Source organism: Notothenia rossii (genome assembly GCF_949606895.1).
Source record: "Notothenia rossii genome assembly, chromosome: 3".
In the NCBI taxonomy this organism is placed as follows: Eukaryota; Metazoa; Chordata; class Actinopteri; order Perciformes; family Nototheniidae; genus Notothenia; species Notothenia rossii.
The window spans coordinates 65,570,927-65,585,519 of NC_136901.1; the positions used below are offsets into that span (position 1 = coordinate 65,570,927).

The following is a 14,593-nucleotide window of genomic DNA, read 5'->3' on the forward strand; positions in this document are numbered from 1 at the left end:
TTCAGGTTCAGAACCGGTTCTTCGGTTTAGCTCCGGCTCTTTTCACACTGCCCAGAGTCCGACTGGTGCTGCGTCATTGCGTCATCGTTTGCGTCATGACATAACCGTTTGTGTGCCTGCTTCATAAAGCCAAACCGCGCGGAAACCTCTCACAGCTGACACCGACAACAACAACAATGGCCGATTGTGCTCCAGCTTCCTCTGTACCTCTTCGGAAGACCAGATTCACAGTAGATAGCTGGTCTCTTCAGTGGACCGCTGCTGCTTGTTACGTTTCTCCATCGTTGTGTACTAACTGGATAAAACGCTGGCTTTTTGTTGTGGTTCAGGAGTTGATCCCAATTTTTTGGTGCTTGAAACGAACCGGATTCCGGAGCTAAGAGGCTGCTCCGCTGCGGTGTGAACAGGAAAACCTGGTGCTTTTCAAGCTCCAGCTCCGAACCGGCCCTGAAACACCGTTGATGTGAATGAAGTATCAGATGGGTGGGTGGGTGTAGTCTAATGACCTAACATAAGACATACTTTAGGAAGGTGAAACAAATCTGATTGGCTGTTTGAATCATGTGTTTCTTTCAGGGCAGCACACAAAATAACTGACTTATTTCACGATGTGTGGTTTGGTAGGCACAAGATAGCCATCCCTCACGAAAATTATTCACAGGCGAAAATGTTAAGCTCTACAGCTTAAGCTTTAAAGAAATGTCAATAGCTTAAGAAAATGAATATAATATCAAACATTATTCCATAGAAAACTGGTTAGTGTAGCTTGTGCTGCACACATCCAAGCACATTTTGTCAGACTTTGATGATATGATGAATCCATCTGGTCACTATCAACTTTTAACTAATGTCAACAGACTTTCATGTCTTACAGCAGACATTGTGAACATGATTTTTAAATATTGCGCGAACCCTGGCATACAATCTGTATTCTTCAAGTCGGAAATTACACTTCATTAATAATAATTTGATAGTTGTGCAATGGAGGATTTTTTTAAATACATAGGACACAATTATTTAGTACAACGTTAATTAAAACAGGCTCAAATTCAGTGTTTAGAATTATAATAATTTCCTTAAAGTTAAAGCTGTGCCTTACAGTAGGTCTTAACTCAGGTTGTGTCCAGTGGTATGGGTCACCATAATATCCACTCAACTACAGTTGAGAATTTGATCCAAATACATCCAGAAAAAAAGATAAGAGGCTTCGAATGGACTTGGAAAAAGAGATAACGTGTAGCACAGGATCAGCACAAACTACAGCAAACAGGAGCGTGTGTGAAGTACAGGAAGACAAGTCAGTTCAGAAGGTCAAGAGTGGGAGAGGTGGAAAGGACATGGGGTCAAAGGCAGGTGAGTCAATAGAGAAAACTCATCTAATGTAAGGAAGAGAACATTTGTTCCTTTAGTCTATACGGGGTTGGAATTCACAACCTAACTAGGATGACTGTTTGCTCAAAAGGATAAAAAGATATGCACACAAGTGTAATATCATTTCTGTGCACATCCAGATGGACCGGCTGTGTTAAATCCAGCTGGCAGCCGATGGAGAGATGCTACAATTCGGGATATAGAGTCTCTTTGTTTTGCACTAGTGAGAATCCAGATGCTGCCTTATTTCCAGCAGTGCAACCTCCGCGCAACGGTTGCATCAGAAAATTCTGGATTTTGAACCCGTTGTTCAGGTGTTAGAAATGCTTTATAAAGTGTCTTGCGCAAAGTAAAGAGACGAGCGAAGAATCCATTGTTCGGCTACACTTGAAGACGGTGCGGGGGTGTTTTAAAATCTTGTTAAAACTGTCCCCATGTGAAACACTGAGACGTATTGCACCCACATGAGAGAAGCAGGAAGAACAGGATATGGAGATTTGACGAATGAAATATAAATCAGCGCGGCTCTAAGGCTTGAATTTTCCTGCTTTCGGTTAAAAAAAAAGAAATAGCAGCTTGCCTTCTTTGTCAGGGAACAATACTTGCAGACGTGTTGTTACCGAGGAGATTGGGTGAGTAAATACCGGTTGGGTTGTTCTTTATTTAAATCCCAGGAAAACCACCAGCTAGCTAAATATATGCACTGGTAGATCCTCTCCGTGAGCCCTTGCAAGTCTCCCAAAGCCCAAGATCTGAGGAGGTCTGTTGTTCTAGCCCGCAGCTACGCATCGATCGATCAGAACCCTCACTGGTCCAGTTAATCACTTTATTCTTAGAGAGACCCGGAGAGAAACAACGGGCCACAGGCCAGGAAGAAAAGCTTTCACTAATTCATTAGAATCATCAGGAGTCAGTGCTCGGAGATGAATTCATGACTGATATTTGCAGGAATTTGAGTTTTGGTATTGCAATGGATGTAGTACAAAATTGACTCTGAGTTGGCGGAGGGAGGAAAAGAAAATGAGAGGAGGAAAAGCTTCACTGACAAATGTAATCACCCCATTCTTTCACTGAAAGGAGGGGAAGTATGAATAGAAATACAGGAGGAGGAACAGAGGCCGGGGTGAAGGGAGGGCAGGGAGGAAACAAGGGAAGGAGAGGATAAAGAGAAGGGAGGGTTCTTTTCTCATTTTAATGATAGGAAAATTACTCCTCTTCTCCTAGATGAATGAAGAGAGAAGATTGAGCGAAGAAAAGTGAAGGTCAGTGGAGCTTTAAGTGGGTGAAAGGGAAACGCTAGATGGTGTCCTTAAGTTGTATCGATAAGTACAGTCAGTCGCTGATTTATTCTGTAGCTTTATTCCCTGTGAGGTACCTCATATATATATATATACAGTACTGTACTATACATATTTAATTTGATCTGTTGAAAAGCCTGTATAAATCAATTACTTCTTCACTTGACTTTTTGTGAAATTCAGTCAGTTATGGTATGGTTGAATACCCCAGAAAATACAGTTAAAATACTTATATATACTATAACAAGGCTAAATAAACCAATGACTTGACTCACTTTAAATAGTTGTATTGACTTCAAAATTCTAGTATTGCTTCGCCTAACCAAACATTCCCAATATAAAGAATGTTCTAGTTTGGGATCAATAAAGTATGTGTCTGTCTGTCTGTCTCTGTCTGACTACTTCCTGTTTGTCTAATTATGTTGATTTGTCTGACGTCCTGACAAATCAACAAACCTGATATCCGTAATGTCCAAATTGACCAAACAGAATTAAGCCGTGTAATAATTACAAATAACCAAATAGCTCCGTAATATTCTGTTGATGATTAACAGAAGTGATAATGATACAGTCGTAGTAATAATAGCAGAGGCTATAATATTTGTCTCACCAGCAACATGATTTAGTATCCAGAAGATGCCATTGAAGAAAGTATTGCATAAGGAGTACAAATAGTTTTTTAGAAAGCTGTTTAAATGCTGCAGTACGAACACTTTCCTGCTATTCCCCTGTTGTGTTTGTAGACCTAATACATTAAATTAAACCACTAGAGGATCAATATAAAAGAAGACCACTGTTCCATCCCTCATCCTCACTGTCAGTCATGGATTTTTCAAACGTCCTCTGAATGTGAACATGATCCGACAACACTCACACAGACATCCATCATCATGTTGATCATTCATGCAGTTGTGTCACAAACATTCATCATATTACCATATTTCACTGCTAGCAAAGGCATGCTTGGAAATCCTGTAAAAAGAGCAACTCAGTCCATGCTCTGCATACTGAAGTTATTGACTTTATGTTCAATCAAGGCAATAATAAAACTCACAATTTCTGTGTATTGACAGGTGTCTGACAAGCCCAAAGCCAGAGGCACAGCCATAAGGTAAGACAAATGGCCACACTGTGTTGTAACATTGGGATTTATTGATGTCAATAGAGTGTTGCAGTCATGACTACTAGAAAAACAGTTCACCACTTCCGGTTCCTATGCCTTAAAGTCGACAGTTTTTTAATGTGTTTGTGGTTAGAAGCCCGAAATAAGGTCTGTGGATAACGCAAGCTGAAGAGATTTGCACATTCTGTTCTACGACATTAAATACGGCAGTAATCGCCGCACTTGTGAATGTCTAAAGCTTCTATGTGTCATATAAACAGCGGTTGCTAGCAAGTGACTAAATGAATCTACCAAATGTCATCACGCTGACACGAGTCCCCCTTTAGCTTAGTGACGCACAGCCATGCGACCATGATGTTGTTCATTTAAAGCCTAGCACTGGCTTTTTATTCTGGCGATGAATTTCTGCTACAAAAATGAGAAAGTAGTGTTTTTATGTGGAGTTTATCCTATGTAAATATCATAAACATGTGTTGGCCACAGAGCTTATTTCCTTCAATATATCAAATTCCAATGGGGAAATCCAATTGCTTTTTTACAGAGGGAACCATGCAATTTGTACTTCCTGGTCTGGCCTACAAAAATACTTAATGACTGCTATACTCTATGGCAGTGGTTCTCAACTGGTGGGTCGCGACCCAAAAGTGGGTCGCGAACCCGTTTCGAGTGGGTCGCAGATGTGTGAGTGAAGAAAAAAAAAATGTCTTTTTTTTTTTTTAAGCCAAACTTTTATTTTGAAGGTCCGATTTTTTAACACTTTGCATGCAGTAGGCGTTAGACTGGAAGTACCGAAGACCATAAACGGTTTTGAAAACTTCTGTCACGTATTGATCATCTTCTCAATAAAATATCTTTGCTGAGGTTTTTTCGAGTCTTCTGGCCAATCAGAATCAAGATTGTTGCCGGAAGTCCCCACGGAGAATAACGTTGCGGTAGAACTGCTCTTTATAAATCCATGGGTACAAATTCAGATAAAAATGAACACATAATTAAATATGACCCCCAGTTTGATGATTGACAGGTCACAGAACAATGGGAGCTATCTACCCTTATCCACAATTTAAAGTAATTCACACAGACTATCTCTTCTTTACTCTTCTCTCTGTGAGGAGCAGCAAGCTGTCAGAACAAAGTGAAAAACAAACAATGGCATAAAATATTATTAATATGTCGGGGTGTAATACATTTATTTATTTTCTTCTCCGAGTGTACCAGAATGCGTAGTTTATATGTTAGTATTTCTAAAAATCTCCTGGAGGAGAATCCCCCCAGACCCCCCTTCTGGGGTTAGGTTTTCAGCATGTGGGCCTTTTTGTGTTATACAGTTCAGCTTTGATTCCATCATACTTTAGTTCTGTGAAGGGATATAAGGGATATATGCTCTGTCCTTCTCTTTAATAAATATTATATGCTGAAAAGCCTATATATTACAGCACGATTTTTTGTTGAATAGATTTGAGTGGTTCAACATTTCGGGTCCCGATTTATTAACAAAGGAAAGAGTGGGTCCCGAGGCCTGACTAATTGAGAACCACTGATCTATGGCATATCTATAGTGATACATCTCAAATGGAGCAGAGACCTTCACACTTTCCACAAAGAGTGTGTTGTATTCAGTTTGTTTCATGTTGTTTTGGCTGTGTCTGCATGAGGACATTTAGCTTCTGTATACTGTCTGGTGGCTTCTTTGGCAGAGTGTATAAGGTCAGTGTGTGACTTTCAATATTAAGCATACAATACGCTATAAATAAATGCTCAGAAACATACAATGGAGGCAGCCGGAGTCAGTGTCGGACGATTTTTTTGTATTGGAGCGGCGCTAAGGTCAAAGACGTCTCTGTGGCTGTGGATATCACGTGTTAAATCTGAAAGATAAAGGTTGTTGTTTAGGTGTTTTGAGTGTGGATCCTAGATTGTGTCTTGGATTAGTAATGTCTGAAGGTTATTGCAAATACAGCCACTATTAAGCTTTCTGCAGGTGTAGCGGCTCTTATTCACTGAAGCATCTGTGGTGGCAGGTGCCCACTTGATAACTCCAGTCACCATCACACACACAAACACACACACACGCACACACACACACACACACACACACACACACACACACACACACACACACACACACACACACACACACACACACACACACACACACACACACACACACACACACACACACACTCAGCTGTGTTACATGTGAAATTAAGTAGCAGATGTCCTCTATACCCAATATTTGTGGGTTGGTGAATAAATATCTCCAGTCGGTCTCATCTGGGATTAGGGGCGAGGAATGAGCTTCAAATATAGATCCATAACGATAGGAGGTCAGTGCGGACATTTGTATAAATAAACATAGTCTCATTAGGGCTTTACACAAATGAAACTTGATGTTCGTCCATAAACACAGAACATATGGCGGACATATGTGTAAATATAAAGAGGGTTTGTTGTTAGATGCAACGTTTTGTTCTGGCCGTAATATTGGATTACAGATTTGACAACCTTCTTAGGAAGCCCATAGGGGACTTTTTAAAATAATAGTGTTTTCTTGACACAAACATGTTATGTAACCAAAGCATTATCATTTTCCATATTTTGGTGTTATTTGAGTTTAAATTTAAATAAAAATGTAACTTTTGTTTTAACACTAGAATCAGGCATTTTATGACCATAATAAAATGTAAATGTTAAATCTGAAAAGATTTGAGGCGTGTACCAAAATGTGAGGCGTGTACCAAAATGTACCAACATACATAAAAAAAATACATATTCCATATGGAAAATTGTAATGCTATTGTCAACAAAACGTTTTTATTTTTAAGATACCATTTAAATATTGTCCCCTATGGACTTCCATATAAAAGTGTTCAGAACCCACGTAACATGTTTAGATGCTTTCGGTGTATGCTACTTTCAACCTTTACTACAGTGGATTAAGAAAAAGGTAACTTGTGATTCTAATATAATTATTTAGCAGCTATAATAACATGTAATATTTATATACCAAACATTTTTATAAAATATTTTAGATTTTTTAAGTCTTAACAGAACTAAATTTAGGTTCAAGGCAAACTGCACGACTAAAGATTCAAAAGATGCAAATCTAGAGAAGTTCTTTTATTCTTGAATTTGAAATCAAAACGTAACAAAAAAAACTAAAAATTGAAAATAGAATAACGTATTTAATGATCAGTGGCAGAGATTAAAAGAGAATCTTCCGCCTGCTTTTTATCCCTTCAAAGTGTAATGCGAGGCAAAAGACTCCTTGTCCTTGTCAGTCATCCCAGCAGGGGGTTGGGCGCTGCTGTTGTGCAATGTCTTCACTTCATTTCCCAGAATTGAAATGCTGAGATGTCAAGACATGCTTTAAACATGAACAACAGCGCATAATAATTTTTCTCTCGTCTTTCCTGCTATGTGTGGGCTTCCTGTTGTGATTTATTATTGTCTTCCTGTAACATCTTGGGGGAACATGTCCCCTAATTAATCATTAGCAAAGATGTTAACATCACAGAAGATTGCGGATAATTCATGTAAACAGCAGATTGTTGGCACCGTGATACATTTTTCATAAGTTCCCCTTTTTTGCCCGGAATATGTTGTAAAGCTCAGACTGGCGCATAAGAATATACCAAATCTTTTATAAATGAGGCTCGTTGTGTTCGCAGTCTGAAGGCATTAGTATGCAAGGCTGGAGTGTGACTGTGTGTGTGTGTGTGTGTGTGTGTGTGTGTGTGTATGTGTGTGTGTGTGTGTGTGTGTGTGTGTGTGTGTGTGTGTGTGTGTGTGTGTGTGTGTGTGTGTGTGTGTGTGTGTGTGTGTGTGTGTGTGTGTGTGTGTGTGTGTGTGTGTGTGTGTTTGGGAGCGTGTGGGAGCGTGTGGGAGCGTGTGTCTGTGTGTGCCCCAGGCCATGTGTTACTCTGCTACCGCTAATGAGCCCATTCACTCTGCAGCCCAATCTACTGAGCACCACACACACACACACACACACACACACACACACACACACACACACACACACACACACACACACACACACACACACACACACACACACACACACACACACACACACACACACACACACACACACACACACACATATCCGGGGGGACGCTGGGACTAGAGATGCTGCGAGCAATCCACTGGCTATATCCCCCATGGAGAGAAACACACACACATGCTCATTCTCACCCACACTGCTAACACCATCCATACAGACACACACTTTTTGTAATCCTTGCTCTGACAACCTCACCCACATACCAATCGTCATTCTGCTGACACACACACACACACACACACACACACACACACACACACACACAAAACCACCCACCCTATCCATCCCACTGCAGTGTATATTCGACCGTATCATTTTTATTTCTGCTCTATAATCTTTGAAATCGTTTTGCTATCTGCTTCCCCATTCCAATTTTCTTCATTATATATTTTCTCATATATACCCTGGAGAGGAAAAGTTTCTGGAGTTAAGTAGATCTGTGTTTTTATTCTAATTATTTTTGTTGTAATTGCATTAACGCGTGTCTGTGCGGAAATGTTCTGAGGCTTTATGACTTAAATGTATTCATAGACAATGGAAAAAGGAGAGATATATAAGCTTGCTCACATCATGTTGAGTACATTGCTTGCAAACTACTAAAATATCTGTACTGGCATTGGTTGTTCGTTACAGTTAACAGTAAAACCAATAACAATTCAGTTGTTAGAAACAAACAAAGAGTCTGTTTGTGTGTGACTGCATGGGACATGTTACTGTAATGCAAAGAGGTAGTTTAGATTTAGATATCATAGCAATCCAATCCTAATCTAAAAATAAATATTCCAGCTCAAATATGAATAAGAACACTTTACTATAGGTGGGTTTGTTTGCACTTGTTTGGATTTTTGTTTCAGTTTCAGGAAGCAACAGATCGACATGTCCGTGATGTCTTTCTTGCTTCAAGTTGTGATAGCCCTCTCTTGCTTTCTAAGCAGTCATTGGATAAAAGCCAAGTTTTAAAAGGGTTTCAATCAAATGCAAGTCTCAATTTATCGGACGCAGGACAAATAAATAAAAAAATGCTGTGCAGTCCCGCACAAAGTGGGTACAAGCTTCATCAAGATATGATATTATTTAGATTGTTGGATAATAAAACAACATTTGCTGATATCAAAAGGTTTGCCACAATACGATTTGATTAAATTCAGGCCATTTTGATCCATAGGAGACAATATTGTAATTTTGTTTTTCTTTACGCGGCCGGCCATGTTTGTTGTGTTTACTAAATCACTCACAATAGTATTATTTGCATATGTTTTGTGTGTTGACCCATCTTTTATCCCAATGTCAAAATATTTCCACACTGTTGAGTTATTCCCAAGAGGAGAGTTAATATCCTCCATTGTCTTTTTCTTGGCTGGTAGCCATCATCAGCCTGGCGATAGGCCAAGAGCCATGTTTGAACCTTTAGGGAGGGGGGGGGGAAAGACGTGCCATGGGAATGGGACATAAAGGCGTATCCTAACAATCACATGTTCACTATAGAGATGTTTGAAATAACTAAGCATCCAAGAGCTTCACTTTACTACTTTAATAAAGTTTGTTTGGCCTGGTGAAATTGATGCTTCATGAAATCAGTTATCCCACTGAAATGAAAGAAAATGCAGTCCGACTGGGAGGTGGACAGTAAAACGTGGACAAATGAAAGTCTTTACTTCATGGTATGATGAGAGACACACTTACAATGCATACTAGACACTAAGAAAAGTTTATATAAAAGGATTTAACTGTAGGAATGCAAGGACTCCGTTTTCACCTACTGTATGACTCCTCCTGGAGTGATATCACTCCTCAGACACATGCGATAACACTCCTGACCCATAATGCAACATACACACACCATAACATGTGTTCAGGTTAAAGCACAGACAGGCTAAGCAGCATGGATGCACCATGCCAGTCATCCAGTGTGACATGAGTTCAAATGTGAAGCACTTCTTCAAACCGAGTCTTTCTGCTGCTCCCAGCCAGCTCTGCACTACATATGTAGCAATGGAAACCTATTATAGCCTTCCCCACAGTACCGCCTCTGGCAAACACACACACACACACACACACACACACACACACACACACCCCACACACACACACACACCCCACACACACACACACACACACACACACACACACACACACACACACACACACACACACACACACACACACACACACACACACACACACACACACACACACACACACACACACACACACACACACACACACACACACACACACACACACACACACACACACACACACACACACACACACACACACACACACACACACTAGTGATTAGAACTTACCAGCAACATTGCTTCTGAAAGGGTGAAAATATTTAATTGTTCAGGCTTGGAATTCATAACTTGTGACACATAATGAAGCCTACTGTATACAATAATTGAACGCCTTCATTTGGAATTATTTTAGCTTAGGTAAAATGTCCCAAGACTTTAATATATTCATAAACACACCCATGGTTGGCGCGTGCATTGCTACTAATCTAAAATTCACATCTCTATTGTCAGTACTTTTAAATAAAAAAATAAAAAAATAATTAATATTAACCACAAAAAAACAAATGCAAAACAAAATCCAGAAAGTTTCAATATGAAACAATATAAGCGCGATTCTTTGTGGCTTAAAATTCGAAATATATGACAAAGAGTAAACCATCTGCAATAAAACAATACCAATTTTGAAATACATGCGACACAATATTCGCACTGTAGGCTCAACTTGACATTTCTTCCCAAATGTATCTTCTAATTAACAGATTTATTTCATAAATACATGTTTCATATGTTCACTTTAAAGTGTTAGCGTCACACGTAGTGCAGTAAACACAGTGAAGTAAACTAGTATAGGGATAGATCTCAAATAAAGGTAGAGCTAGCAAACATGCAACACAAACAAGTCATAAATTGTTGCTTTATTTCAGTTTAGAATAGTATTCCCTTTTGTTTCACAGTACATTGAGACTACTTTGCTCCCATATTAATATATTAGCAAAAACGTTCCCAACCTTTTTGCGACACTTTTTTTATATCATTCAGAAAGTAAATATCAAACCCAGATTAGTTCTTCAGATACAGAGACATACAACTGGTTCAGGAGTCATTGGATCAATAGTCAGTTCCTACTCTGGGTGTAAACTAAACCTTTCAGAATAAAAGCTTTTGTTAAATCAGAAGTCTTTCCCGTGGATTTATAATGCCCTGTAAAATAAATGGTATTCATCCAGTTTTTAGACTTCATTCACCAGTGTTTTGGAAGTGAGTATAGAAACTTGAAAGAGTACTACATTTGCCCGAGTACTTCACTGGTTATTTTCATACAGTTTATTCTTCAGTTAGTTCACATCCTTTCAACATCTGACCGCTTTATGTTCTAGTGTCATTCAAAAACACTCCAAACTTCTCAAATGTGAAGATATTAAGATATTTTATTTGTTACATTGAGGTGTCTAGTGTTGACTGGACAAACACACATTGGGAAAGTGTCACTTAGGTTTCTGGGTAATTTTGCACTGTTTTTCAGTTTTTCAAACAAACATATTTATTTATTATTGCCGTAAATATTCTGCATATCAATAATTTATGAAAACATATGCTGTCTGATATAAATTAGCTAAAAATGAGTTCCAAATTAATAAACTACACCAGTAAAATCCGATTTACTTTAATGCATGAGTTAAAAATAATTCAGTGATTAATATAAATATTTACTTACTCTCAGTGATTATACTTCCATACTTGAGGAGCATTTTCCATATAGGTATTTTTATTGTGTTTGCTGAATACTTCCTCTAGAAATGTTTGTAGACTTGGAATAAATGCAATAATTTCATAATTCCCATCAAAATACTCCATATAACATAGCTTTACACACATCCTCTAGTAGTCGGATGAACAAGCACACGTGCAAGAATGCCTGAAAACACACACACATGAGAGAGTGTGAGTGATTGAGAGAGAGACGGAGAGCGATTGTAAAGCCAGCTGTGCAGCGTAGCTCTGCCAAGTGGAGGGCAGAGTGAGCGAGCTGAAGGCAGACGATAAGATGACTGAGCCCAGATGGCCTCCACATCTTCACTTCACAATCCTGTAATACCCGTCTAATTCTGCATATTCTCACTCACTTCTCCACTCACTTTAAGAACCTTACATTTACCTGCTTTTCAGCGTGATCCCTGGGCTCCACACACCGTTACATCTTGTCTCTGCTGGCTGCAGTTTATCTGAGCCGTGGCCCTTTTGGCTCGGAGCCATGCCTTTGTTTTCAGAGGCAGATCAATTCAGTTTTCAGCAGAGGAGATTGTGCGGACAAATAAAAGCTGTAACTGTCTGTTGTCTGTTGATTGTCCTCCTTATGTTCAATTCCTGTGGGGTAATAAACGCTGACACAGTCAACATTTAGTGGTACAGTTTAACACGGGCGGACCGTGGAGTGGTTAATAGAGCACATGGAGTAAAAACATAATGATTATAGGATATCTGCTCATTTCCTGAACTCATGATGAAGAATGAATAGATCCAGGCAGGTAATATATTGACAATATCATTACTAAATTAAGTAAATAACTGTTTACGCTACATCTGCAAACATTAATAAAACAGCCTTTTTTGACAGAAGAACACAATCAGATATTTATATATGCAGAGCCGTAGCCAGGATTTTAGAAGTACTGAGGTCAGGAAACCCCCGGAGGACAACCCCACCCACCTAATGCATTCGAGCAATCCCTGTAAGATTTCATGAATATTTACGAAATTCACATTTGATGTATTCATTAAACATCTACTTGTAGTATTTTCAGCAATATTTGATCTCCTTGCCTTATGGTTTACATGTAAGTTCAAAGGATTCCCTGCACTGCCAGGTATGTTGCTTTTATTCTATTGACTTTTTTTTAAACTGAATTTTTTTAAATATTAAGTCTCCCCCATTATCGAATTAGTTTGGGAAAGCCTTGGCTGTCATCGACTGTGTTTTAAATTAAATACTAATTCCACATTTTGGGGAATTTGGTCTCAACAGAAGGCGAGAAATATCATACTGTAGATGCATACACATATACATAGGTAAAAAGCGGAAGAGTAAAATCACCTGATGTCCGGCATCAAGAAATATCTTCAAATACACAGTGCGATCGGATTGGCCAGTTTCCAACTTTGGTGGACGACCCCAATAACCTGATTTGAGCATCCTCAAAAGACAAGCAAACACAATAAAGTCATCGGCTGAGGTGCAGCTGATCATCGCTGAGCACTTGTTTGAGAGAAATATTTTTCTTTATTGTGAAGAAATATAAACGTTTAGATCTGTGAGTGTTACGTGGTGATGTAACTGTGTTACTAAAGTAAACAAAGGAGTCCGATGGAGGCGTTTCAGGCAGGAACAGAAACGTTGGGATTTTAGCCTTTGCAGACCATTTACATGCACACAAACCTATAAAACACACTACAGGAAATGGAAATCCCCCAAAAGTATAATACAGTAAGGCCTCTTTAAAGCCACTATACTGAGAACTCAGTGAAACAAGTGAAGAAAGGAATTGTTTTCTGTGCTGTAAGCCAAGTACAATTATCCCTGCAGAACTGTTTGGGTCGAGTAAGTTGAATATATAATCAAAACTCGGGCCATGTGTACAATGTGTTTTCAATATCCTGTTAATGTGTTTCTGAAAACATAGAAGGAAAAATAAAATCAGACCAATCTTAAACCTCAAGGATTCTTTTTAAATACATTAACAGGGAAGGAGGTCGAGGAGTTGATAAGGGAGGCGTGAGCCTTCAGGAAGTAGATCAATAGATGCAGGTGGTCAACAAGACATTTTGTCATGTCAAGGTTGAACATGCAAAGTGTCAGTCTTAAAGAGGGGAAAAGGTCCTGACATCCCATCTCCGGGGACCCAACAGTCAGCTGAAGTCTGGAGAGAAAAGCAGAGTGGAGGATAAACCTCAGCTATAACCTGCGAACACATCCTGAGAGACGTAGTGCGGGTCTCATATCATGAAGAACAGAACAGTCCGGACCTGACAAGAAAGACAGCTTGAAGAAAAATACATTAACTTACAGGCTGCATTCTAAAAGTACAGTTGCTTGCTATATATGCGCACAACAAATAAAATGGTTAAATATAAACAAAACGAGGACACTTAGTTACAAACCCTCCAACTTCAACACAATGCAATTTACTCCCCTGAAAATAACTCCCATCAAAGCTAATCACTCTGGATCTGGTATGAACTGCCATTGTAAAGGATGAGAAGTAATAAAGTGTGACTTCTTCGTTCGCCTACAAAACCTCCGTGCTCTTAATAAATATAGTTATTAGTATCTAAAGTGTACATTTTGGAGTGACCTGATTGGATGATTACTGAATATGCGTTACAAGAGCTCAGAATAATCGCCCTTTTTTAATTTACATATTCATATCTTAAACTGCACTGTAACTTTTATTATCTTTGCTTTTTAACTTTGCTTTTAGTGTTTTTAGATATAATTTTATAATATGTTTCTTAATGTTCTTAATGTCTTTCATTTTTGTAAAGCACTTTGAATTGCCTTGTGTTGAAATGTGCTATATAAATAACCTTGCCTTATACAATAAAACAAAGTCAATAATGTTAAATATAATTTTTAAAGTATATATGACTAAAACAACTGACGAGTTTAAAAACATAACAAAATGTATGTGCAAATGTTTTTTTAAGAAAATAAATCAGGTTT

At 38.7% G+C, this 14,593-nt stretch overlaps 1 protein-coding gene across 2 annotated transcripts in view; it reads left to right on the plus strand.

Moving 5' to 3' along the window:
* The window catches only part of aff2 (AF4/FMR2 family, member 2), a 202,161-nt gene that overhangs the window by 136,786 nt on the left and 50,782 nt on the right, over window positions 1–14,593 (plus strand). For both annotated transcript variants that reach the window (XM_079672330.1, XM_079672331.1), the window contains exon 10: window positions 3,743–3,780. In XM_079672330.1, the coding sequence (XP_079528456.1) occupies window positions 3,743–3,780 (38 nt within the window). The remainder of the gene's footprint in view (window positions 1–3,742; window positions 3,781–14,593) is intronic.